Consider the following 14,208-nt stretch of genomic DNA (forward strand, 5'->3'; position numbering starts at 1 on the left):
CCTGGAGGTAAGTGCATTAGTGGGTAACAGGTGGGCAAAGGTGTGGATCCCTTTAGCCCTCAGGACTGCTGGGAGAGTCCCAGGGATGCTCAAGGCCCTCAGCTGTCCATCTCAGGCCAAAGATGGTTTTCTTCTTATCCTCTGTGCTGTACAAATGTCCCTCTCCTCTGTGCACTGAGAGGAATACAGGTTGGAAAAGTCAGCTCTTGTGAAATTCCTTCACAGTGCTAACAGGGCACTGGAGCTGGGAATTTGGAGAGGATTGGAGGTGGAAGAGAGAGAAAGGGATGAAAAAGCAGGTGATTTGGACAATATATATATATATATATATATATATATATATATATATATATATATATATATATTTTTTTTTTTTTCTTTTCCCTAGAACTACATTATCCATTTTGTCTTCTTCGTTCCTTAGTGAAGCTCTTCTTCTTTTCAGTGACTTGATTCTAAGCGGAGTCTTTACCCATGGACTGTTAAGTCAGTCCAGTTACTAGCACTGGACACTGTCTTGCTCATGTGTATGCCTAGCATGTGTGCCGGGAAATAGATACCAGTAGGTCTGTTTCTATGTTGGATGCACACTTCCTATCACCTGTTACAGCACACATAGGTAGCAGGCAGAAATGAGTTTTCCTTGTTGAAGCAAGAGAAAAATTTGTTTATGATCATTAAAAAGTATAACCTGTACTTACCTGCCTTCCCAAGGCCCAGAGCTACCCATGGGCATTGCTTCTAGCTATTTGCTAGCATAAAAGAAATATGGGTAGCTGCATCTCTAGCCTGAAGGAAAAACAAACTTAAGTTTTTATTTCTATCAAAGCCTAGAGATTTCTTTGTGTATCTATCACAAGATAGTTGTTTTCAAAATTTTCAACTATGACCCACATTAAGAAATACATATTGTAAAGCCAGGTGTGGTGACACACTCTTGGAATCTCAGTAATTGGGAGGCTGAGACAGGAGGATCACGGGTTTGTGGCCAGCCTTAGCTGCTTACTTAGTGAGGCCCACAACTTAGTGAGACCTTGTTTCAGAATAAAGTATAAAAAATAGGGCTGGGGATGTAGCTTAGATGCAGAATGCCCTTGGATTCAATCCCCAGCACCAAAAAGAAAGAAAGAAAAAAAAGAGAGAAAGAAAGAATATATATATATATATATATCACTACACATAGTTAAGTTTCCACAATACATTGCTTATAATTATCATATTCAATAATCTCAGATATTCTGTATTATATTTCATTTTAGATTGGCTAATCATTCACCAAATTAAATTCAATGAATTGTATCCTTAAATTTGAAGAATCCTCTTCCAAGGCTAATCCTGCTTTAATCCATATGGGCTCTGAGCCAGAGGCCTGGTCTAGCGCCCCTTGTGGAATGGTGGGAAACAGCAACTGTTCAGTTTTGGAGTCACCTACAATTCTGAACAAGGCGCACACTGCCATCGCTTAAAGGTGTAGATTCACCCTTCTGTGTCTTTCTCATGCCTACTGATTGTTGCTAAAATCTGGAATGGAGTATCTCTACTTCTTTAGGACTCACTTCCTTAAACACACTTTATAGCAAAAAAAAAAAAAATTAGAGAACAAAAGTTTATATATTGGGCGTGGTGGTACATTCCTGTAATCCCAATACTGGGGAGGCTGAGATATTTTTGAAGTTCATAGACAATTGCCAGAGTTCCTTTTGACTTTGGATGACAGCTTTTCCCCCGTGTTCCCAGCAGTTCCTAGACGCACAGCTAGTAGGTGCCCGCAAAGCTCACACACGTGAAGCAAGCACCACAGGGCCTGGCAAGAATGCCCAAGAAATGATGTCCCCCACTGCTCCCCAGATGCCGAGAACTCCTTGACGCACTGATGGGGCTCAGAGACCCTGCCAGTTCAGTCTGTCCATACAAGTACCTCTCAGAGATCAAAAATGTTTTTAGCTGGGCTGATGGCGCATGCTTGTAATCCCAGTAATTAGAAGACTGAGACAGGAGGATCTCAGGTTCAGCCTGAGTTACTTTGGCCCTCCTTAATTTAGTGAGACCTTGTTTCAAAATAAAAAATAATCCCAGCATTAGGGAGGCGGAGACAGGAGGATTGCGGTTCTACAAGGACAGCCTCAGCTAGTGAGGCCCTTTGCAATTCAGTGAGACCCGGTTTCAAAATAAAGAATAAAAAATACAGCTGGGGATGTAGCCTGGATGTAGAATTGCCCCTAGGTTCCATCCCCAGTACCGGAAAAAAAAAAAAAAGCCAGTTGTGGTGACGTACTCTTGTAATCCCAGTATTCGGGAGGCTGAGACAGGAGGATCTCACAGGTTCAAAGCTAGCCTTAGCTCCTTAGTGAGGCTCTCTGCAACTTAGTGACAACCTGTTTCCAAATAGAAAATAGGTCTGGGAGTATAGCCGGAGGTAGAAAGACTCTGGGTTCCATCCCTAGGACCACACAAAATGAATAAATAAATGAATAAAATTTTAAAAAATAATAGATTGGGAGTATACTTAGAAGGTAGAATGCCTCTGAGCTCAATCCTCAGTACCACAAAACATATAATAACGTTTTTAAAGAAAAGAGATTAGGTCAGGAAAGAGATTAGAGGATGTGGTGGCCAGTCGGAGCAGCAGTCAGAGGCAGGACTGAGCACACGAATGCAGAACCAGGTTGCCCTTGCCTCCGCCCACCTCCACCCTGCCTGAGCATGAGCCGGAACCTGTGGATGCTCATTCCGCACCAGCAGGCTCGGTGATGCTCCTCAAAGCCGCGGGTGGCACCAGCTGGGAGGACGCCTGACACCCTAATGGTGGCACAGCCGCTCTGGGTCTCTCACTGACCTCATGGGCAGTCAAGTGGCCAGGTGCCTGGGAGTGTCTGTGCTCAGATGACCTGGGCCATAAGCACATTTTCTTCTTCCTTTTCTCCCAGGCCCTGGGACTAGCCATTGTCCAACAGGGCTAGTGTGGTGGTGCCCACGCCCTCTGGCCCAGCCCAAGGTCCACGCGCGGTCCTGAGGCTGAGGCTAAGCTTTGGCAGGGCTCCTTTCATGTCACCATATCACCTTCTGCTGAGCAGCTGAGAAAGGATGATGACATCCTAGGATGGGGGAATTTATGAGGAACGGGGCTGCCCGCTTGGGCTTTGCTTTCAACTCAAGACAAGAAAACTTATAACCATGGCTTTAAAAATATGAACAAATGTCCAGGTCAGCCAAGACAGCAAGATCTGGGTAGGGGAAAGGGAGCCAGCATGGGACTCCCAGCTGGATCCTGGGAAGTTTTGCTCTCAGGCCGTGGTCTCCGGGGTGGCCGCAAGTCAAGGGGGATTTAAACATACTTGTGCGTATAGCATCATCATTTTTGGAGGGGAGGGAGGTAACTTTGATCCTCAAGGGTATTTCATTTCTCAGGCTTTCAGTTGCAGCCTGGTCTGCCCAGCTTAGACCCAGCCCAGCATTCCCGACTTTGTGCCCCAAAGGAAATTGCTGATGGTGTCCAGCTCAGTCCCACGCCTCACCTCTCTGGCTTGCATCTCTCAATTCAACATGCAGACAATAAAAGTGTGGTGTGCGCGTCGGCCCTACACCTCTGGCCTCCCATGGGTTTGGAGGTGGGGGTAGGGGGTGCACCGCACAACTTGGTGGCACTCCCGGGACACGGTGGGAGCGTGTTTGTGACTCAGAACTCGCATTCGGGGTGGCTTTACGGTTTACAGTTGTCACAAAGTACTTTGACCTGCTGGGCTTTTTTTTTTTTTTTTTTTTTTTTTTTTTGCGGGTCTGGGGATGGAACCCAGGGGATGTGACCTCTGAGCTACACCCCCTGCCCTATCTTTTATTCTTTATTTTGAAACCGGGTCTCACTGAGTTGCAGAGGGCCTCACTAAGTAGCTGAGGCTGTCAGCGAACCACGATCCTCCTCCAGTCTCAGCTTCCCGAATGCTGGGATGACAAGCGCGTGCACCACCACGCCCGAGTTCTAGGCTTTTTTTTTTTTTTTTTATCTCCTGACTTGGAGCTGAGAAGCTGAGGTCAAGGACTCATGTGCCCACTGCTGGTGGCAGAGTTGAAGCTCCAGGCCAGCACCTGGGGTTCCTGGGCCTGGGCTCTTCCCAGCAGGCGAGTCTCTGCCACCGCCAAACAAGAAGCAGCCGTGTGTGTGGTCCTGATCTTAGTGTCTCTGGCTAGGACGTGCTCTCTGCTTTGACTCTTCTGCCCAATGTTAACATTTATCATATTTATCATTTACCACTGCCCTCTTTCAAAGGTGAACACGGTAAAATGTATGACAGGTGCACTATCAGATCTCAGAGGATTATAAAAGCAGGAGGAGGCGTGCTAGCCCATCCATCTGCGGAAGGAAGCCGTTCGCCCAGAGGCCTGAGACGCTGGGAGCACTCAGGCATGGGGCTGCTGCTACTGCTGCTGCTGCTGCTGCTGGGCCAGGGTAAGTGCCTTTTGCTCAGAGACACCGATGCTTCGGCCCTGCTGGGTCCTCTAGTGCTTAGGCCAGGCGGTTAGGGGCACAATGCCCTTTCAATGGAGCACTACACAAAATGAACAGTTTAAACACAAGAAGGCTGGCTGGCCTCTTGCCAGATAGGAGGTGGAGGTGACTGAAGGTATATAAGTATCCCAAAGGCTGTGGGATGAGGGGCAGGGCTTGGGAGAGGTGAGGAACACCATGCACTGCGATACCGTGGTGGGGAAGGCCACAGGTGGAGAGTCACAAAGAGGCACATTCTAGATCCTTGTGCTGTGTGGCCTTGGGCAAATTCTACCTCCTGGACATTGATGGTTTCCATCTTTGAAATGGAGATACTAAGTGGGAGGACTGTAGGTTGAAGCATGGTAGGTTTGAGGCCAGCCTCAGAAACTTAGTGAGACCTTGTTTCAAAATTAAAAATAGAGCCGGGCGTGGTGGCGCACGCTTGTAATCCCCGCGCTTGGGAGGCGGAGACAGGAAGATTGCGCAGGTTCGAAGCCTTCCGCTCTGGCTTAAGAGACCCTGTTTCACAAATAAAAAATAGGTCCGGGAGTGTAACCTGGAGGTAGAAGGGCTTCCAGGAACCCCAATACCACCAAAAAAAAAAAATTAAAAATAGAAAGAACTGGAAGTGTGTGTGTGTGTGTGTGTGTGTGTGTGTGTGTGTGTGTGTGTGTTTTACTGGGGATGGAACCTAGGGGAATTGTACCTCTGAGCTACACTTCCAGCCCTATTTTTTAGTCTTTTTATTTTGAAATAGGGTCTCACTGAGTTGCAAAGGGCCTCACCAAGTAGCTGACGTTATCTGTGAACCGTGATCCTCTGGTCTCAGCCTCCCAAACTCTGGGATTACAAGCGCGCACCACCACGCCCAGCTTGGAAGTATACGTTGGGGGTAGAATACCCCTGGGTTCAATCTCCAGTATGAAAAAAAAAAATGTGACTATTTAGTGCATTTTGATCACAACTATTTCATAACTATTGCTACTATTGGGCTTTGTTTATTGCTGGAAGGACAAAGGAAGGCAGATTCTGATGATAAATTCTAAAGGACTGCCCACATTCTGTGGTTCTATGGAGCAGCTTACTGAGCCTTGATTGAACTGTGTGGGGCTGCCAGCTGGGCTCTGATTCATCCTGAGGCTACAGCTCATGAGCTCTCCTCCCCTCCTCCCATCCCTGGTTCTCCCTTGGTTGGGGAAGGCAGAATCTTTGAACTGAAAGGGCCATGAGCATGGTCTCTCTCCCTTTCCAGATGAGAGGCCTGGGCTTGGGGCAGGAAGGCAGTTGCCCTTAAGCCCCCAGAGGTAAAGGAGGTTCAGGGCATGGGCCTGGTCTTCCTGGGATCCTCCCCCAAGTTCTCTGCTCAGCTGGGGCAAGCCAGCCCCCTCAAGGAGCCTCAGGAGGATGAGAGTGCCTGCCATGTTTACCTTATATGGTGTTTTGGTTTTCTAATTACTAAGGAAGCCAAGGAGTTTCCTCATGTTTATTGATCATTTGAGTTTCTCTTTCCCTCAAGCCTCTTCCCCATTTTTCTATAAATGAATCTCTTCCCACGGATTTTTAGGAGTTCCCCGCGTCTGCTGCGCACGGGCTCTTTGGTGGCAATATGTTCTCCCAGTCCAAAGCTTGTCCTTCTGTGCTCTCTATGGAGCCTTTATCTGTGGTGAGCAAAATTCTCAATTTTGTGGAAGTCAGTGGAGACCACCCAGATGAGAATGAACAGAGTCTGTTCTTTCAGAGCTTGCTAGAGCGAGCCATGACACACCTCAGGCAGAGACCTAAAGGTGGGCAGGGGAATGGAGCTTTCTGGTAGAAAAAGGGAAGGCTCTGGGTTTGCTCTGATTGTAGGCTATTGGCCCAGGGAAGCCGAGACAAGCTAAGGAAGAGCCAGGCATCTTAAGGGATTCACTTGAGGAGTGGATTTGGCTTTCTCTGCCCGGACCCGAGTTGGAAACAGGAACACAAAAATAGAGAATATGGCAGTTGTTAATCAAGTCCTGACCATCTGGGCCGATGGCCACAGATTGTAAGTCAGAATTCTAATATACACGGCTTAGCTGTTGTTGCTTGTATATGCTGTCTCTATTCCAAAGTATATGCATTTTTAATCTTTTTTATTATCTGTGCTCTGTGTGTCTTATTTAAGAACTCCGTCTCTTTCTTCGAGATTATGAAGAGCTCCTATATTTCTTTCTAAAAACTTAATACAGTCACTGTTCTTGGGTCAATTCCAGTACATCTGCAACTGAGGTTTGTGAACCGTGTAAGAGAGGAACCCAATTTTATGTATTTTTTTCCATACACATAGCCAGTTGTTTCCTTGCCATTTATTGAAAAGTAGTTTCCCACCACTTTTTTGTGGGGTGGGGTAGGGTTCTGAGACTGAAATCAGAGCATCGTGTGCACTAGACAAATGCTCTGTCGCTGATCTTTGCCCCCAGCCCTGTCCCACTGGTCTGAAAAGCCACCTCTGATCACAGATGAAGGTTCCAAGTGGTCTAGAGCCCTCTTTTGCTTGGTTCGTCCATTTGTGTATCCCTGTGCCAATTAAGGCGTTGTTTTAATTCTACAGCTCTATAGTAAGTTCTGCTACTTGACACTATAAGTCTATTTCTCTTTCTTGTTTAAAAGTGTCTTGGCACCGGGCGTGGTGGCGCACGCTTGTAATCCCCGCGCTTGGGAGGCTGAAACAGGAGGATCGCCCAGGTTCGAAGCCAGCCTCAGCTACTAAGTGAGGCTCTCAGCAACTTAGTGAGACCCTTTCAAAATAAAATGTAAAATAGGTCTGGGAGTATAGCCCGGAGGTAGAAAGCCTCTGGATTCCACCCCCAGTACCACCAAAAAAAAAAAAAAAGTATCTTGGCTCTGACTTTTCATATCAATTTGACTATCAAGCTACCAAATAAACCTGTTGGGATTTTGATAAATGTTGTATTGAACTCTATAAAGTTGAAAATACACATCTTTATAATATTGACTTTTTTTTTTTTTTTTGGTGGTACTGGGCTTCCTGGAAGCCCTTCTACCTCCGGGCTACACTCCCAGACCTATTTTATTTTTGGAAACAGGGTCTCTTAAGCCAGTGCAGCTGGCTTCGAACCTGCGCGATCCTCCTGTCTCTGCCTCCCAAGCGCGGGGATTACAAGCGTGCGCCACCACGCCCGGCTATAATACTGAGTTTTGAAAACCATGGCTATTTATTTAGATCTTCTGTAATGACTGTTTTCTCTGTTGAGGTACTGTACATATTTTGTTAGTTGTATTTATAGGCCTGTATTTTTTGTTGTATAGCAAATAGATTTAAAATTTTTTATTTTGAAAATGTTTATTCTAAGTATATAGAAATAGTATTGATTTTACGTGTTGATTTTTTAAAAATATTCAACTAAATTCTTTCAAATTTTAATTGATCTACATATTTTCTGGGATCTTCTAGATATAATTTCTTTCTGATAATAATGGTTTTGTCTTCTCCTTTTCAACCTGTCTGCCTCATTTCTTTTTTGTACCTTACTGTGCTGACTGGTTCCTGGTCTACATTTTTCATAGATGAAATGGTTGCAGGTATTTTTATTTTATTCCCAAGTTTAAAGGAATGTGTTTAGTTTCTCATCGATAAGTATTGTGTTCACTGTCGAATGTTTTTGTAGATATGGTTTGAGTATCCCTAATCTGAAAAATCCAAAGTTTGAAATGCTCCAAAATTAAAACTTTGTGAGCACAGAAACATCTTAGATTTTGAAGCATATCTGAAACATTTCTGGCCTCAGGCATTTCAGATCAGGAATACTCAACCTATACTCCTGTGAGACTGAGACAGTTTGACTTTATTCTTTTTTTATTTTTTTATTATTTGCTGGTACTGGGGATGGAACCCAGGAGCCTTCTACCTCCAGGCTACACTCCCAGACCTATTTTATATTTTATTTGGAAACAGGGTCTCTTAAGCCAGCAGAGGCTGTCTTTGAACCTGTGTGATCCTCCTGTCCCAGCCTCCCAAGCGCGGGGATTACAAGCGTGCGCCACCACGCCCGGATATCTACTTTATTCTTGATTTGCAAAGACATTTCTTTTTCAAAATCTGAAGTGGATGTGGAATTATATCTAGTCCTTAAGCATTTATTGAGAGGATTTGTGATTTACTCCTTTAATGTGATAATGTGGGGAATTACATGACTTTTTATTAATTTTCAGTCCTTGCTTATTATTTTCATCAGAAGCTACACATTGCATTTGTTTGTCCTGTATTTTAAGTCTAGAGTTGTGCTTTAGCCTCTTTTGCTTGAACTTCATGGCACAAACTACTCCAGGCTAGCTTCACATTTCTTCTGCCCACCCCTGGATTAGCTTTTTCTTCAAAGTTCTAGTTGGTAAGGGATGTTACTTAGGAACCCATCTATGCCTAGGTGATAGGGACGTCTATTGTGGCTGGAGTGTTACTATGTCTAGAACCTTTTGGTGACAGCTCAGAAATATAAGTTTCTTTAAAAAAAGCCAGTGAATTTATACATATATTTTTAATTTTAGTTAGAACTGGGCTTTTTTTTATCTCCACCCCCTACTTTATATTGTTATCCTTCCCCAGTGCAAATCAGAGTTATGAAATGTGTTGATGAATTTATTCATAGCTATATTCTACAATCCATACAATATAATATTGGAGTTGCAATTAAAATATCTCCACCAAGAAATGAAGTTCAAAATTCTTTTGCTATACTTTTTCCCTTACAATAATGGGCATATAATCTGAATCAATATATCAATTAAAATATTATGTTCAAAATCACTTAGATTAAGCCATGCATGGTGACATATGCCTGTAATCCCAGCACTTGAGAGGCTCAGATAGGAGGGCCACAGGTTTGAGGCCAGCCTCAGTAATTTAGTCAGAGTCTCAGCAACTTAGAGAGACTGTTTCAAAATAAAAAATAAATAAATAAAATAGAGTTGAGGTATAGCTCGGATACAGAATGCCCCTGGATTAAATCCCTATTGCTTCACACACACGAAAAGATTCACTTGGATTCAGTCCTTTATTTCTTTTGTTCCCTTTGTGCTGTGGTCATATGATTGACAAGTTAAGCTTGTCTGTTTAGTTTAGTGTTGGTTTTACCTCAGTTTTGGTTCCAAAGTCAAACCATGAAAGGATGCACACAGAGAGTTTCTGTCCCCTTCCTTAGACTTTCCATTCCAGTTCTATCTTGTAGGCAACCAGTTCCATTGGTTTCATATCCTTTGTTTTTTAAAATACACTCTTACTTTTCTTAAGAGATAATCTACTGTACACTTTCTGCATCTTGATTTTTTCTCTTAACTTTAGATTCCAAGGTCATGCCCTGTAAGTTCAGATATTTTCAATGTTTTTGCAGCTGCAGATATTCCACGAGGTGCCTTTGCTATGCCTCTAGCCTACCCACACGGGCGTTTAGGTTTCTCTAATATTTTGCTATTACAAATACTGCTGACATGGACAATCGTATACATATGTCTCTTTCATGTTGTTGGACATAGAGTTCAGCATAAATTCCTAGAACTGGGATTTCTGGGTCACAAGGTAAACAAGTATAGTTTTGTTAGATATTACTAAATTTTCCTCTGTAAGCATTATATCATTTTGCATCCCCACCTTTTGTGTGTGTATATATACATATAATATATACACATATATGTATGTATTTATGAAACTGACTTTTATCCTTCCTTTCTTCCTTCCTTTTCCTATGGTATTGGATATTGAACCTAGGGCCCTTTCTTTCTTCCTTTCTTTCTATCTTCCTTTCTTCCTTTTCTCTCTCTTCCTGTGATCCTGGTGATTAAACCACTGAGCTATACCCGCAGCCTTTTTAATTTTTTTTATATTTATTTATTTATTCATTTACTTACTTACTTTTTGGGGTTCCTGAGAACACTTCTACCTCTGGGCTACACTCCCAGACCTATTTTGTATTTTTATTTGAAAACAGGGTCTCTTAAGCCAGCGCAGCTGGCTTCGAACCTGAGTGCTCCTCCTGTCTCCGCCTCCCAAGCGCAGGGATTACAAGCGTGCGGCACCACGCCCGGCTATTTTTTTTTTTACTTTTAAAGCAGGCTCTGTTTAAGTTACTGCACACTGGCCTGGAAGCTGTGCTCCTCCTGTCTCAGCCTCCTATGTGCTTGCGGTTACAGGCGTGCACCACTGCACCCTCCTGAAAGTGCCTCTTTTTCGACAGCTACACCCTCAGCCCTATTTTTTTTTTATTCTTTTCCATTTTGAAACAGGGTCTCACTGAGTCGCGAAGGGTCTCACTGTCCATGAACTGAAATCCTCTGGTCTCAGCCTCCTGAATGCTGGGATTATAAGCGTGCACCGCCACACCTGGCCATTTTAAGTACATTACTGAGATTTTGGCATAAAACTATATATGATTTCCTCTTACTATCTCTTCAATGTTTGCATCTTCTATAGTCATGCTCCCCTTTTTATTTTTCATTACTAGTTACCTGTGATGTTTTCCTCTTTTTTCTTTCTTTCTTTCCTTTTTTTTTTTTTTTTGGTTGGGGACAGGTGCTGGGGACTGAATCCAGAATCTTATGCTTGCTAAATATGTGCTTTACCACTGAACTAAATCCCCAACCCTCTTTTCTTTGATTCCTCTTAGAAGATTGCCAACTGCTAATATTTTCAAATAACTAATTTTTTATTTTGTTGGTCTTCTATGTCATAGCTATGTTTTGCCACATAGCAGAGTACACTAAATCTTAGTGACTTATAGCAGCCCCATTCTATTTACTCACAATCTGCTGAATCTGCACTTTGCAAAGACCCCCAGCAGGGACACCTTGTTTGCACATAGAGTCCTCTGGGATTGACTTGGAGGCTCTCAAATGAAATGTCTGGGGACATGGTATTGTAAACTGGGGTCTCGGTGTTCCTCCACATTGCCTGCCTTTCTATGTGGGCGGCCCGAACTCCTTTACATGGTTCCTCAAGGCCCAAAAGAACGAATTGAAGCCATGAGGTGGCCTTTTCCTCCTCCTCCTCCTCCTCCTCCTCCTCCTCCTCCTCCTCCTCCTTCTCCATGTGGTACTAGAGATTGGACCCAGGCAGGTTCTACCTCTGATCTATATCCCCAGCCTTCTATTTCATTTCTTATTTTGAAACAGGGTCTCACTGCTGGCCTCAAACCAGTAATCCTCCTGTCTTAGCCTCCCAAGTAATGGGATTGTAGGTAGTGCACCACCCTGCCCGGCTGCCACAAGGCCTTCTAATGCTTAGGCCCCAAAGTCACTTCTGCTATTTTTGTTGGTTAATACAAATTATGGGGCTGGGCTGGAAGGAAATCGACGCCATTCACAGCTTTTTGGGAGGAATAGCAAGTTGCATTGTTAAAGGGCTGACAGATGGAAGGAAACAGGGCCATCTTTTGGAAAAATATACCACCACTGTCTATATCGTATGTTTGTTTGCTAGTTTATCAACTGATCTATGAGTCTCCCTTGCCTGGTATTTGTATTGTATCCTAACTCTGTGGTTCAGCGGCTTTCATGAGTTTTCATGAATTCTCAACCAATAGGTCTCAAAGCACAGCGTCTACTCCACTAATTCTGCCCTTTTCCTCCTTGTCTTTTAGGCTCGCTCATTCATGTAGGGCATTTCCTAACCTCTCTTCCACCATAAGCATCATTTTCTGTGCTGCATTCTAAGTATTTTGTGATGACACCTTTAGTCCGTTCATTCCTGTTTAGCTGTGTCTAATTTGCTGTTAAAGTTGATCATTGAAAAACTTGAAAATGAGGGATTTCAGTTCTCAAATTTACATTGAGTTCTTTACCAATTTTGCAATTATTATATTATTTGGGGTGCCTATTAAAACTCGAGGATGTATTAGTTTCAAAAGCATAGCAGTTTTTTATTGGCAATTTCAATATCCAGAGACTTTGTGATCTGTTTCTGCTCTATTATTTTTCCTGATCATTCTGGCTCATGGATATCTTCTTTCTTTACGTGCTTGGTTATTTTTTATTGCATGCTGCTAAGGCTCCTTGGAATTTACTTGAGTTTCTTGGAAGTCCAGGATGCAGGTGCCTGTCTTGAGAGAGGGCAGAGCTGTTCAACTCTGCCAGGTACTGGAGACATTACCGTTTGAGGACCGCGTCAAATGACATGCATTGAATAAGGTTCCTTAGAACAGTCTAGCCCCATGCCAAGCACTGACATATACTTTTCCAAGGACCCCCACCCCGACCTCTCTGAGAACCCAAATCTGCAGATGTTTAAGTTCCTTTTATAAAATGATATATTTGCACAAACCCATGTGCAGTCTCCTGTATGTTTTAAACCATCTCTTGATGATTTTAATACCTAATTTAATATAAATCCTATTAAGTAACTGTATGTTTAAGGAATGAAGACAAGAAAAGCCTAGATGTATTCAGTATAGACACATTATTATTGGTTTTTCTTTTTTTTTTGTGGTACTGGGGTTCCTGGAAGCCCTTCTATCTCTGGGCTACACTCCCAGACCTATTTTTTATATATTTTATTTGGAAACAGGGTCTCTTAAGCTAATGCAGCTGGCTTCGAACCTGCGCGATCCTCCTGTCTCCGCCTCCAAAGCGTGGGGATTACAAGCGTGCGCCACCACGCCCGGCTCATAGACACATTTTTAAAACATTTTTGGTGTGCAGTTCGTTGAACCTGTGAATATAAAACATGCAGATACAAAGGACTGACTGTACATACCAGCCCCTACTTAGGATGGACTGTGCTGTCATTGCCAGGTTACAGATGAGAAAACCAAGACATTCAGTACCTTGCCCAAGGTCACCCAGCTAATAAGAAAAGGAGCCTGAACTGAGTCCCAAGTCTGAGTCCAGAGCCACCCTCTGTGTGACATTAGAACTCAAGAGAGGAAAGACCCAGACTGGCCTTCTCTTTAAATTTCAAAATAGTGGGCATGATGGTGCATGCTTCTAATCCCAGTACTTGGGAGGCTGAGACAGGAGGACCACAGCCTCAGCTACATAGTGTGGCCCTCTGCAACTTAGTGAAACCCTGTTTCAAAACAAAGAATTAAAAAAAAAAAAGAGGACTAGGGTATATCTTGGAAGTAGAATGCCTCTGGGTCAGTTCTCAGTACCAAAAAAAAAAAAAAAATCAAAATAAGCTCAAGCAATACATATGAAAACAGATACCTGCTTTCAAAGTTGAGCTTATAAATCAGACACCAAATAATCTCAAAACCACAGTTAGCGAAACCAAGTTGGCAAGAAACCACTGATATAATAAAATATGATTTTTGCTAGAATTTCACTTTCCTTGAATGGGTCAGAAATTCTTTCAGGAGATTGCTGTGCGGGTGAACAAGTACTGGTTGCCTTGGTAACGCACCCTTGACAGGCCTGTCAATGCACAGCCAAGGGTGGGGGCCGGCTGAGCTCACTGTGAGAGCAGAGGTACCTTTCCCAACTCACACAAGTAAAGCGGGTCCATCTGGTTGGCAAGAAGCGTCCTTCCTGGAGGTTGGTTTCCCCTCTTTCCCTGGGGGAAGTTCTTCCTGGCCACCTAGACATACTGTGTTTCCAAGTAAGAGTGAAAAGGAGCCTTGGAGTACTTCTGGTGGCCTTCATACTTCTGACTTGAGCGGGGAGGGTGCCTGCTCGGGCCCCCACCTGGGTGCCGGCAGAGCCCCCCCTGGCACTGGCTGTCAGGTTCTTTCCTCTGCCTTGCATGGCTGAACCTG

General features: G+C 43.8%; 1 protein-coding gene across 1 annotated transcript in view; it reads left to right on the forward strand.

The window, feature by feature from the left end:
• Positions 1–4,401: 4,401 nt before the first annotated feature.
• Positions 4,402–14,208, forward strand: part of LOC308273938 (phospholipase B1, membrane-associated-like) — a gene marked incomplete at both ends in the record, with an annotated part of 181,166 nt that continues 171,359 nt past the window's right edge. Inside the window, 2 exons of the mRNA XM_080711345.1 lie at positions 4,402–4,444; positions 12,097–12,110. Of these exons, the coding sequence (XP_080567471.1) occupies positions 4,402–4,444; positions 12,097–12,110 (57 nt within the window). The remainder of the gene's footprint in view (positions 4,445–12,096; positions 12,111–14,208) is intronic.

This window comes from Muscardinus avellanarius (assembly GCF_963383645.1).
Source record: "Muscardinus avellanarius genome assembly, chromosome: 15".
NCBI lineage: Eukaryota > Metazoa > Chordata > Mammalia > Rodentia > Gliridae > Muscardinus > Muscardinus avellanarius.